This window comes from Egretta garzetta, unplaced genomic scaffold, assembly GCF_000687185.1.
Source record: "Egretta garzetta isolate BGI_Z169 unplaced genomic scaffold, ASM68718v1 scaffold105, whole genome shotgun sequence".
NCBI lineage: Eukaryota > Metazoa > Chordata > Aves > Pelecaniformes > Ardeidae > Egretta > Egretta garzetta.
The window spans coordinates 1,025,855-1,038,116 of NW_009259598.1; the positions used below are offsets into that span (position 1 = coordinate 1,025,855).

At 54.5% G+C, this 12,262-nt stretch overlaps 1 protein-coding gene across 1 annotated transcript in view; it reads left to right on the forward strand.

Moving 5' to 3' along the window:
- Positions 1 to 3,442, forward strand: part of GRM4 (glutamate metabotropic receptor 4) — a 50,131-nt gene extending 46,689 nt beyond the window's left edge. The window contains 2 exon segments of the mRNA XM_009638198.1: positions 1 to 228; positions 3,393 to 3,442. The exon segment at positions 1 to 228 is cut by the window's left edge and continues 17 nt beyond it. Of these exon segments, the coding sequence (XP_009636493.1) occupies positions 1 to 228; positions 3,393 to 3,442 (278 nt within the window).
- The last annotated feature ends 8,820 nt before the right edge of the window (positions 3,443 to 12,262 follow it).

The following is a 12,262-nucleotide window of genomic DNA, read 5'->3' on the forward strand; positions in this document are numbered from 1 at the left end:
CGCTCACGCTCTCGGTGAGTCTGAGTGCCTCGGTGTCCCTTGGCATGCTCTAAATGCCCAAGGTGTACATCATCCTCTTCCACCCGGAGCAGAACGTCCCCAAGCGCAAGCGGAGCCTCAAGGCGGTGGTGACGGCAGCCACCATGTCCAACAAGTTCTCTCAGAAGGGAGGTTTCCGCCCCAATGGAGAGGCCAAATCAGAGCTCTGCGAAAATCTGGAAACACAAGGTAACGTGGCTCCCGGTGGGCTTGGGGTCTGACATGGTGCTGGGAAGCCCAAAGCCCTGGCTCGCTGGTGGGCTGTAGCCATGTTGTCCTCCATGGGCACAAGGAATGCCAGCAGCGCTGCTTCTTGGCTGAGGGACATCTCAGGTCCCTCCTGCCCCATGGCTTTGCCCACCATCCCCCAGGAGTGAGGGCAGCGTGGGAAGGGGTACATCTCCCAGGCTGGGGGCCGCTCTGCTCCCCTCCATGCCCAAAGCCACCCCGAGGAGGGAGGTTTGCTCCTGTTATCTGCGCTCCAGCTGGGGCACGAGCAGGGATTCCCCTTTCAGCGAGGGGACAGCATCATCTCCTGTCTGGGGGCAGGGGAGATTCCCCCTTTGTTAATTTATTCCCACCCAAGAAACGCGGTTTTCTGTCACCACAGCCACGTAGCTGAGACAGGACGTGTCCTGCCTGCCTCCGATCGGGATCGCTTCTGGTGCTGCCATCCCTCCACAAGCCTGTTTGCATTATCCCGTGGGAAATGCTGCTGGGTGGGTGGCAGGGGAAATAATACTGGAGACACGCTCCCGGCTGGGGCACACGGAAATCTGCTCGACCACCCAGAGAAGGATCCTAATGCCAGCCCATGCTGGGTGCCCGGAGCTGCTCCCAGGAAGGCTCTGGTGTGGCTGATGGGGAAAGGTGTTCGCTGTTTGCCTGCAGGCTGTGCCGGGGGCCAGGCTGGAGCTGAGGCTGACGCAGGGACAGAGCCACCCTGGGAAGAGAGGCTGGAGGCTGGGGAAACCCTGGGAAAGTGGGTGTGTGCCTGTTCTGTGTTTGGGTTTCCAAAACCAGAGCCTTGCAGGAGGAAGAAATGGTTGGAGCCAATGCTCCTGGGGTTCTTTGAGAAGGGAAATCCCATTTGGGCTAAATCTAAAGAAAACCCTGCGGAAATACAAATGTTCCTCATGTACCAGCAGAGTTTCTGGGTTCCAGCATCAGTGGGAAGGAGGCCAAACAGCATTTCCATGGAAAGCCAGGATTGTCTTTGTAATCCCACGCTTGCTCTCTTTCCAGCCTGAGCTATTTAATATCCCTTGGCATCTCTGTATAACCTCCATATCCACATCGCTCTGCGTGATGGCTCTCGCTGGCGGTGGCTCCGTACACGATGTCTCTCTGTAGGCAGCCTCTCTGTGTAATCCAACCTTTCATCTACCTGCCATGTGGTCAGGCCCCCCCTCGCCGTCCCTGCTGGAGGTGGCTTTTGTCAGCTGCTGTCGCAGCTCTGTGTGGTCTGTGGTCCTATCCCAATGTGGCAGTGGCTGGGGGTCCCTCTCTCACCCCCATTTTGCTCCAGGCTGGGGGTATCTATAGGCTCCCCACCATAAGGGCTTGCTGGGAGCATGCCAGCCATGTCCTGGGGAGCGACCTGCTGCCAGACTCCCCACGGCATCGGTGGCATGGGCTGCGATGCTGTGCATGTGGGACCTTGTCTCCCTCCAGCCACACAGGGCTCCTGGCCAGGGCTCTGCCAGCACAAGGGGCTGATATTCCCTTTGCAGCAGGGCTTGGGGGCCCAGATGCAGCAAGCACCTCGTCTGGGACCTGAACCCAAACATTCCCATATGCTCTCCGCTGCGCCGAGCATCCTTCTCCCCCGCGGGACTCGCAGCAGGAGCCTCTGAGGATCGTACGTGCCAGGAGCAGGGAGAGCTGAGCCTCCCGTCTGCCGCATCTCCGGCTCCGATGTGTCTGGCATGGGGAATATGGGAGCATGGTGAGAAGGGGGCTGGCAGCGCGCTCCTGAGGTGTGCCGAGGCTTGGAGCCGGGCACGGCGTCAGTGCTGGGGGCAGGAGACGTGGTGGGGTCAGCACAGGACGGAGGGGCCGTTCTTCACTCTGTCACCGGCGGGTCACGTATCCTTAAATAAACAACAGAATAAATAATTCACAGGGCTTTGATATGGGCAGATTGGCTATGAAAACATTGCGGCTAACAAATAGCTCTGTCAGCTCTAATTTCTTATGGCTTATCTAATTGTTATCTGGGAATACCAGTCTGAAATCTGCAGCAAAGTTCATTTGTCAGCGAGGCACTGAGACGGAGGGAGAGCTGCTGGGCGTCCCTTCTGCACGGTGCCGTGGGGGTGGTCGCCGCAGATGACACGTCTGTGCCGCTCGCGGTGGCTTGGGCTTTGCTGTCTGTCCCAGCCCTCATCCGTGCCCTTGGCTGGAGGGGGTCCGTGTGTCTGCTGACCCCTGTGGTACCTTGGGGACCTCACGGTGGGATCTCCGCAGAGCCCTGTACCCAGCCGAAGCACTGAGATGAGCCAGGGTGTTGCAAGCTGCCACCCCCACCCCTCCCTGAGCTGTGGCTGCTGCTAAAAGCAAGTGATGTGCTGCAGCCTCCGAGCCCGAAAGGCAGCGGTGCAGCCCTGCAGGGAGCGGGAGGATTTATTGCTATCTGGCGTTTTCCTGGCTCCGGGCCTTGCTGCGGCTCCCCTGGTGTCAGCCTGGGACGCGCGGTGGCTTTGTAGCCTTTGCTGCCTCCTCTCCTTGTGTGTTCAACCCCGTCCCGAGGGCCAGTGCGGCACCCGAGCATGGGCATGGGTGCTCTGCTCCTCCAGCACCCGAGCATGGGCATGGGTGCTCTGCTCCTCCAGCACCCGAGCATGGGGACCCTTGGTGAGGGACGCAGCCAGGCTGGCTGGCTTTGTGCCGCCTGCTGCTGGCGCTGGCAGTGCCCTGCTGCTCAGCTCCAAGCGGCCACGGAGCAGCGTGCACGGGTGCAGTGTGCCCAGCTTGGACCCCAAATCGTGCTCTTGCTGGACTGGGGCCAGCTGAGCTTTTGGGAATGTGGAGCACCTGCGGGATTTTCTGTCAGAAGTTGCTGAGGGAAGGAGCCTGAGGACACATCCCCCATGGCTCATGTCACATCCTGGGGACTCTTTGGGTATGAACTTTCTTTAGAGAGTCCCCAAGCGCTGCCATGGGGCTCAACCCTTCTGCCATGGCTCCGTGCCCTTGCAGGGAATGACTCTGAGTGCTGGATCCATGAGCAAACCCCACGTCACATCCCTACCAGCATCTCCTGGCAGGACAGGTCAGGGTGATGGGACAGGAGCCAGGAAGGGAGGGTGGACTTCATTAATGATACATGTGAGGTTTGTCTCTCTTTCCAGCACTGGCTACCAAACAGACCTACGTCAGCTATAGCAACCACGCGATTTAGCTCCAGCCATCGCACTTGCCCGGCACAGAGGAAGGCTGCGGATGCCACAACGCGGGAGGGAGCTCGTCCCAGGACGATAAACCACCGACCACCGTGACGATGCATGCCTCCCCACGGAGGGAGAAGAACAGCGGAGCAGGGGGGACGTAGCGTGGGGAAGAGGTGACGGACTTCGGCAAGTCTTTGGGAGTTTTTTTCTGTATCTTGGCAAAAAAAAAAAAGACACCCAACATTTTCCCTTTTCTGGAATTTGTGAGATTGTTTGTGGTTGTGCAGAACCTTCTGTTTTCTCTTTCTTTTTTTTTTTAAATCCCCCATTTTCTTTTGTTCCTGTCTTCCTCCGTCCCTCTTCACTCTCTCTCCCATATCCTACCAAATTCTATATGTTGCAAAAAGGAAAAACAAATAAAAATGCATAAAATTTAAATAAAAAAAAACAGACAACAAAATAAAATAAAATAAAACCTAGACTGTGTTCAAAGTGCTGATTTCTATAGGTGGTTAATTAATGTATGTGATGACCATATGGATTGAAATATGTCTGCTTTACGTACTGACCAGTCAAAAAACAAAAACACACACAAAAAAAACAAAGTTCAGTGCCTGGATGTTTATGACTTATTCGATGACTGTGTAGAGCATGATCATTTTTATACGAGGAGATTTCTAATAAAAGACCATGGTTTTGCACTCAGCGTTTGCTGTCTTTTGGTGACTTCGTTCCAGGCTCCGGGAGGTGACTTGGTTTCGGCTGATGGGGAAGGTTTTGGGGGTCAAGTGCTCCAGGACGGGACGGGGCCCAGTGCCCTTCCCCTCCAGGCCATCCTGCGGCAGATGGGGTCCTTGTGAGGGGATGGGACAGGGATTGGGGAGCTCAGCACCCCCCTGCACAGCACATTTGGGCACACGCTGTAGCCTGTACTGCCCCAGTGCTCAGGATCCGGGGCAGAAAGGGCTGAGTCCTCCTCGTTTACTCTTCCCCGAGGTGTGGGATGGAGCAGAGAGGAAGGGATTTTCCAGGGTAATTTCCCCCTGTTAGAGGCAGGGCCAGCTCCACCCTCCCCATCAGGACCAACCTGGGCTAATTAGGGAGTTACCAATTAAGAAAAGCAGCTCTGCCCTTCCTTTGGGGAGGGTTCCTCTTTCTGGCTCCAGTCTCCCCCGTGGGATAGCACAGCCTGGGCTGCAAGGTATGTGGCTCTTCCAAGAGTCTTGGGTTTGCCTGTTTTGGGGTGGTTTGGCGCATTTGCTGCTGGTGTCTCTGTCCCTGTGCTCCGGGAAAGGCTCTTGGACCAGGGGCTGGCTGTGCTTGCTTACTGCTGGGTAAGGAGAAGATGGTCCAAGCTTGTCTCTCTTCTGGCGTGGAGGTGGGAGGTGGGGAAAGGAGGCAGAGGAAGGTGCTGCTGCCTGCCCAGAGGGGTGGGCTGCCTCCAGCTTTTGGGCAGGGTGTTGCTTTAGGTGCCCAGCACAAGTGCTGGAGCTGGCAGCGGCATCCTGACCTTGCAGAGGCAGTGAGGGTGCTGGGACATCTCCCCATCTCTTGTATGTGTTCCTTCTGGCCCAAAGGTGCCCGTATATTCCCCTCTCTGAGTGTGAGTGAAGTTACCCCTGTGTTTTGCACATTTCTAGACCTATTTGTGCATTAATCATAGCTCTGCTCTCGTGCTGGTGGGTTGCCCTGGGGAGGGGAGGCCTTGGTGCTGCTCTGAGCACTGCAGGGATCTTCAGCCATCGATCAGTGCCAGAGGAGAAACGCGACAGTTCCCTGCCAGTATGGAGAGGACAGAGTGCAGCTTGAAGGCAGGAGTTAGAAAAAAGAAACGTAATGAAAAACTTGAAACTTTGATAAGATCATACTTGTCAAAAGAGCTTCTCAGGAGAAAAAAAACCTGCTCTGTTCCCACCGCATCCATCACTGTCGGATCGGCTGTGAAATGCCGCCTGGTTCAGAGGGCTCCCAGAAAACCTGATTTGATGTCTCTGGTGCTGTTTCTAGCTCTGAGATACTGCTTTGCTGTTCTTACAAGCAGCTTTCCACCCCAAGCCCTGCCTGATAATGACTGGAAAGGCTGATTCTGCCTGAGTTCCAGCATCCCCTCCCTCCCCTTGCAGTGTCTGTGAGGAGGGATGCTCCGAGCCCTCCAGAGAGGCTGTGGCTGGGGACTGCATGCTGCCACTGATCTTCCAGGCTCATTTGTCCTCTGATGGTCCAGGGGGTTCGGCAGGGCATGGTGCAGACACCAGCGCTGGATCATAGAATGATAGAATGTTTTGGGTTGGAAGGGACCCCTAGAGGTCACCCAGCCCAACCCCCCCGCAGGAGCAGGGACACCTTGAACCACATCAGGTTGCTCACAGCCCCGTCCAACCTGGCCTGGAATGTTCCCAGGGATGGGGCCTCCACCACCTTCCTGGGCAACCACCTCCACCACCACCTCCTCACAGGTTACTCTAGAGGCAGGGAGCCGCCTACCTTTGCCTTTCCCATTTAAGACATGGCTTTTCCCCTCCAGAGCTCGGGTTCACGTTCTCTGTCTCCTCTATCCCAAACACAGTGTGTCTCCATGTGCCGGGGAGGATGCGCTAAGCCCCTCACAGAGCTGGGAGCCCCGCGGCTCTGCCAGCATCCCCCAGCCCTGGAGCGGACCCAACCTACCCGGGGGCGAGCCCAAAAATCGCTGGCCTGCTGCCCAAGACCCTTTCCCTGTCCTCCTCCTGCCCCAGGGCTGTGTTATCTCCAGCCCACCCATCCCCACGGGCCGGTGAAGAGGAGAAGGCACAATAGCCGTTATTAATAACTCCGACTCCGACCCAGGTGCATGACCTTGCACTTGGCCTTGTTGAACCTCATGAGGTTCACACAGGCCCCACCTCTCTGGATGGGGTGTGGGAAAGAGGAGACCTATGGTAGCAAGGTGATCTACCTGGGTTGATGCTTTCCACCCAGGCGGGACGCAGAGAGCTGTGCTGATCCAACTGCTCTGCTTCAGCAGCTGAATGAAGCACTTTTTTTTTTTTTTCATATGCAAATCCTTGTGCAAGGTGTTGCTCTGCGTCTCTTGTTCTCAAACGTTTCTGACTTCAAACCTAGAAATGCAGCCAGCCCTGGAGCGCGTCCTGCCTGCCGCTCGGGCTGACAAAAGTTGTGCGGAAGCAGGAGCCGTGCTAGCACTGTTGGCAGCCAGCAAAGCCCAGCGGCTCCAAAAGCGGCCGCTCGGTGGGAGGGACGGCGGGGTCTGGGCATCGCTGGCCAGGGTGGCACATCCTAACGGGGAGCGTTTGAGGCTTGCGTGGCGCTCGGGGAAGAAGTCACTTGGCTAAACTTGGAACATATTTCAAGTAGATTCATGTTCCTCTCTTGCATCAGGCCCTATTTAAACACAATAGCTACACTGATTCCTTGATGGATCTGGCGGAGTGTTAAATCAAAAGAGTCCTCGTGTGGGTACTTATTTTGGTGTAAGTGTGCTTTACAGTGATTCAGTCTTATTCCTTACAGACTTTAGCTTAAATGATATAAAGATGCTCTTAAACAGATACGCAAAATATTTGCACAAATCCAACCTTGCTGGTCTCGAAATGGAATTTTAATTGGGCCCATTTTTTTTTTTTTAGTTTTTCAGCGCAAACCTACACTTACTGGCGCCGTTCCTGCGTGCTGCTAAACAGCCTCGTATCCCTCCCAGCGCTGGATGCGTTTCGGCAGCAGACGCAGTGACCTCCGAACATGGCTGGTTAATTTTATACGGCATTTCATGATACAGTGCTCTTTAATTCTAGACACTTATTTGATTATGAAAGCTAATTAAAAGGGAGCAGTCTATAAGCAATTGAGATGGATGCAGAGCAGCGCGGGGTCTAGGCAGGCTCTGGTGCTGGTATCGGCAGAGGGGTGATGGCTGCTGCTGGGGCAGTTTTGGGAGCCAGCTGGTGTCCGATAGGATCGGGTCTCTGCTTCGCTTAATATTTTTGAGGGCAATTCAATCTGAGCAGGAGAGCAGAGTAGATACTGTGTGATCTGCTGAGGGATTTCCTCATTTTTTTTGTACTTTGTGTATGGTTTTTTCCTTTTTTTTTTTTTAAGCGAGGCGCTTGTCCTGCAATCGGTGCTGTTGTTTCCCCTCCTCACCTCCCATACAGCTTAAAAGCACTCGTCTAATTTCCCCCTTATTTCTGTGAAGAGTTGTTGAATTTAAATAGCAATAATTGCCTCAGTTCCCTGAGTGGTTGACCTGCATGTTTTTCACTTTTTCTGGGAATCTGAGAAGTGGGGGGCAGAAACCCAGGCTGGTGCCATCTCCCCCTGTCACCTGCTGGTATCTCCCCCCTCCCTGAACCTTCTGTTGGCCTTAGCTGCCGTTCCCAATCCCCAGCTCCTCTCCTGAGCTCCCTTCTCCAGGGATAAGCAGGAGCTTTTGGGGTCCCAGCACCCTTTCCGCAGCATGGTTGGGGTGGGGGGCTGTGTGTGGGCTCATCTCCCCAGCCCCGTGCGGAGCGGCAGCAGCATGGAGCCTGTCATTAACTCTCTTCTGCGAGAAGCAAATTACAGACTTTAGCGACACAATTAGGTCAGCTCGATAGGAAATGGAAAAACAAAATAATTTCTCTGTGAATTTCTCAGTCTGCCTGCTACCTTGTCCCTTGTTCCTCTGCAGCATTGACTCGGGGCGGGGGGGAAAAGTGTTCCTCAACCACCTGGGTCTGGAGACCTCCTGGTGAAGCCACGGCAAAGCTCCTTGGTAAGCAAATCTGGAGGAAGGGGATGGAAAGAGCAGGGCTGGAGCAGAAAGTGGCTTGTTCCTTGCTCTGAGGCAGGTCTCCATCCAGCTCCTCTCCCACAGGGAAAGCCAGAGAGTCCCGTTTTGGCCCCAGGAGAGCGGAGCGTTGCTTAGAGCAAGGTGCGACTTGCATTTAGAGCAGAAGGCAGCAAAGCCTGTGACAGATGTTGCGGTTCATTACCCAGTGGGGGACCAGCTCTGCAGCGAGCAAGTTGAGCTAATTTCTGTGCTAGGAAGGGTTTCTCCCAACGAGACCCGCTGCCAGACAAAACCTTTGGCCTGGAGCATCAGGACCTTGCACTTAATTTTCCTGGGCTGTGGGAAGCCAGCAAGAAGGATGGAGAGCTGTGATGAGCACATCAGTGCTGCGGAGAAGATGGGTGATGGCTCTGAGCGGCCTCAGGGGGCAGTGGGTGCCCCAGAGATGGAGCACCCCAGCCCTGCGGTTGGGGAAGGACCGCTGGCAGAGCGGAGCTGGACATGCCGACTGCCCGGTTTCCCCTCGGCAAAGCGGTCCCTGTGGCCAGAGCCCGCAGCCGTGGGCAGAGGCGTTTGTGTGCGAGGGTCTCTCCCCAGTGCCAATGTTCTCTTGTATGGCCGAGCGAGTCAATGGCAGATTGTGTTGAAATTTCACTTCAGCGGCAAAAGCTGCAATTAGCATTTAATGAAGCTTCTTGCTTTTATTTTTAGGTAACCTCCGATTCCCTGACTCTGTAATTTAGTCCTCCATTGCTTGGAGATAATTAAAGTATGTCACTATAATTTGCTTTTTTTAAAAGCCTGTAATTATGTTTTTATTGAGAATAAAAAAGAGGGGGGAGGGGAAAATGAAAATAATGTTAGGGGAGGAGAAGGCTTTGGATGGGCAAGGGGGATTTCTTCCAGCTTGAAGGCTTAGGAGACCTTTCCAGGATGCTGGGTGGACTGGGGACAGGGGAAGGGCTCCTTCTGTATTAGCGTGGGTAATAGCAAGGTGCGGTGTTTCAAGTGGAGGTGCGAGAGATTCAGGCATCCACGAGTCCTGATCCTGCCTGCACGTGGTTTAGCTGCAGTGTAACCGTGGCGTGTGCGTGGGCTGCACGAGGTACCAACGCTGCCTCCTCTGCCACCTTGTTTGTGGTCTTTGGCATCGGTCTCCTTGCAGCACCCAGGGAAAGGGGGGGCACCCCAGCTCCGTCTGCACCCCTGCTCCGTCTGCACCCCAGCCCGCAGGCTCTGGGGCAGCCCAGAATGGGCTTAGCCTGCAGCCGAACAGCTGAGGTCTCCTCCTCGCAGCCTCCCACTCCCAAGACCGCCCTGCCAAGCCTAGCAAACATCTGCGTGAGCGCCGGGTCTTTGGGTTCCAATTGCAGGCATCTGGTCTCCACGACAAAACACGCTTCGCTGATGCAGGGCTACGTGGCTCACGCTGTACGTCCTCCCTGCACAATAACAAATTAATGGGGAGGAATTCAATGTATCTTCCCAGGCCTGGCAGGACCGCAAAGCCTTTGGGGGATGCTCCTCACAGCTTGGGCTGTATTTGCATCTGGAAATGCCGCTGCTGGATGTCAAACAACCTATGTCCCTCCAAATCCCCCCGGGCGCTGTCTAAAGCTGCGCGTGTCGGCTAGAGCGTCCTGCCTTGCTCCAGCCCGGGTAACGCCGTGCCTGGCCCTGGGCCAAGCGTTGCTCCCAGGCAGCCCAGCGAAGCCACTTCCCTACAAACTGCTCTGAAATGAGAGTGTGGCCATCGCAGGAGGAACTGCTCACCTACAATTCACAAGCCTGGAAATTGGCTGTTGGAGGGAAGTTGAATAACTAATAAATTCAAGATAATTGATTGGCCTGTGGCCAGTTCACAGTCAGAGAGAGCTGAAATGAGTTGGATTGTTGGCTCTTTCTTTAAGTTATTCTTGCTCAAATTTTCAAGTGCTAAGAGGTTACATTTAGTTTAGAATATATTTAATTCATTAAAACGTTCATCTTCTCTGCTGCAGAGTTCAGATCCGATCCCAGGCTTTATTCCTTATCTAAATGCAAAGGTTTCTTGCCAGTAATACAAAGCAGAAAAAAAAATCTCAGTGCTTAGGAAAAGTGACATGATGAAGGCAGCATGGACTGGCCTGTGGGCCACTGCTGGGAACCCCCTGTGACTTGAGCTGACATCCTTGCTGGTAGGTGCCCAGTTTTCTTCTTGCCCATACTGGGCTGCAGTCTGTAGGGGCTCTTGCCCAGTCCCACGCGTTCAACACATCCTAGTGCTGCAGGCAGCACCCGGGGCCCCTGCAGGCAGCCCCTAATGCAGGGTGCTTGTACGCTGCGGTGCTGTGAAATTTGGTGCAGCCCCCTGCAAAACTTTTCTCTGGAGCTGTCTGCTCCGTGTGGAGATGGGGCCAAAGTGACTCTTTGATCGAGTGGTATCAGGTCAGGGATTTCTGTTCAAGTGTGGCCTCAGGCTGTGCCTCTGCCCCCAAGATACCTGTTCCCCAGGTGTCTGAATTGAATGGCACCATGAGTAGGATGGGTCCCCCGCTACGCGTGCAGCACGTTCGCATTCCTCCTCGCTGTGCAGAAATCCCCCTCCGAGCCGGGAGTCACACCACCTTCCTTGCAGAGCCTTTGTTATCTGCTGGGGATAACAAAGGGAAGGAACAGCACTTAAAACCCAATAAAACCCACACACCATCATCAGCTTTTGTACTGGTTGCTATGGGAACCCCATACATGCACCGGAAATGCTGGAGTATGCAAATGAGTTTCTTAATTAGTTCTCCTCAGTCTTTCATGCTCCTGGTGCAGCAATTTGATCGTTAGATGAACATGCCACTTAATTATCAGCAGCTTAACCAAACACAAGCTGGGGTGACCTTTGGGGAGGGCAGGGTGTCCTGGGAGCTGGCTGGTGGCAGAGGGAAGATGGAGGCCAGCAGCTGCACGGAGCTGGGATCCTTCTCTAGCAGCTTTCCTTCTGGCAGGAGCTGCCAGTGTGGCTTCTGTTGCCTTTGGAGAGGAGCAGCAATGAAGGGTGGGTCTGTATCTCCAGCCTGCCCCAGCCTTCCTGGAGAATGCTGTCCAGTTGCTGGGGGCTCAGCAGTGTGGTCGCACAGCCAGCAGGCTGAGCTGGAGCAGAAGGACCAAGGTCCTGGTCTTGCTGTGGGGCAGTGGTGGAGTGGAGGGCTGGCTGGAAGACCCAAGAAGCCCTGGGCCCCTCTAAGCCATGGGGCAAGTTGCCATGTTACCCCAGCTCTGCTGGCCTTGGGCATTGGGGTTGGACTTGTTGCCTCCAGCCCAGTGTGCCGGTTTTGCAGAGCCAGATGCCAGCCGGGTGCACGTGTGAGCTCTTGCTGTAAATGCTATGAGTTTTTCACCAAACAAGCTTCATTAATCGTCTAATAACCGGATTAATTAAGGACACTGAAAGTAAACAGCAAGAATGTAATTTGCCTCTGATTGCCATGTAATTGCAGGAGTATGGTCCTATTTGCATATGCAGAAAGTGTTGTTGACAGAGGCACTGGGACCAAGAATAGCAATTTATGGAGGGCAAATGTGCCCTTGGGGTGTCCAGAGGCTTCAGCCATACTCTTTGCTGCCTTTGGTGCTGCCTGCCTGTGTTTTTCTCTAGGGTTCTCCAACTTCTTCCCAATTAGCCAACTCTCCTCCTATTTGTGGAGCTTTCTGAGCTATTTGCTTAGGCAAACATTGATGCCCCAAATAAACTGGCAGATCAGCTTGGGAACGCTCTCCTGTGTCCTGCAAGACAGCAGAAATAGCTGAGAAGAAACCTCTCTCTCCCCCAGGGCTGTCCTGCTAAGGGTTAGGACAACCAGTTCTCCCTTTTACCCTGTTTACTTGGGACTCGGGGATTTTGGTCGTGCTTGGAAGAACTTGCCCTTGCAAGCCCTGGAGAGCTTCCAGTGCCCCAAGAGGAGACAGAGTCCAAGAGGTAACCTGGGGGCATGCAGAGAGGAAAGCAGATGCTGTGTGGCTTGGAGGCAGAGCCAGCGACTGAATAGCAGGGCCCGAGTCCCACATCATCTTGTGTCTCTCCTGTCCTCCT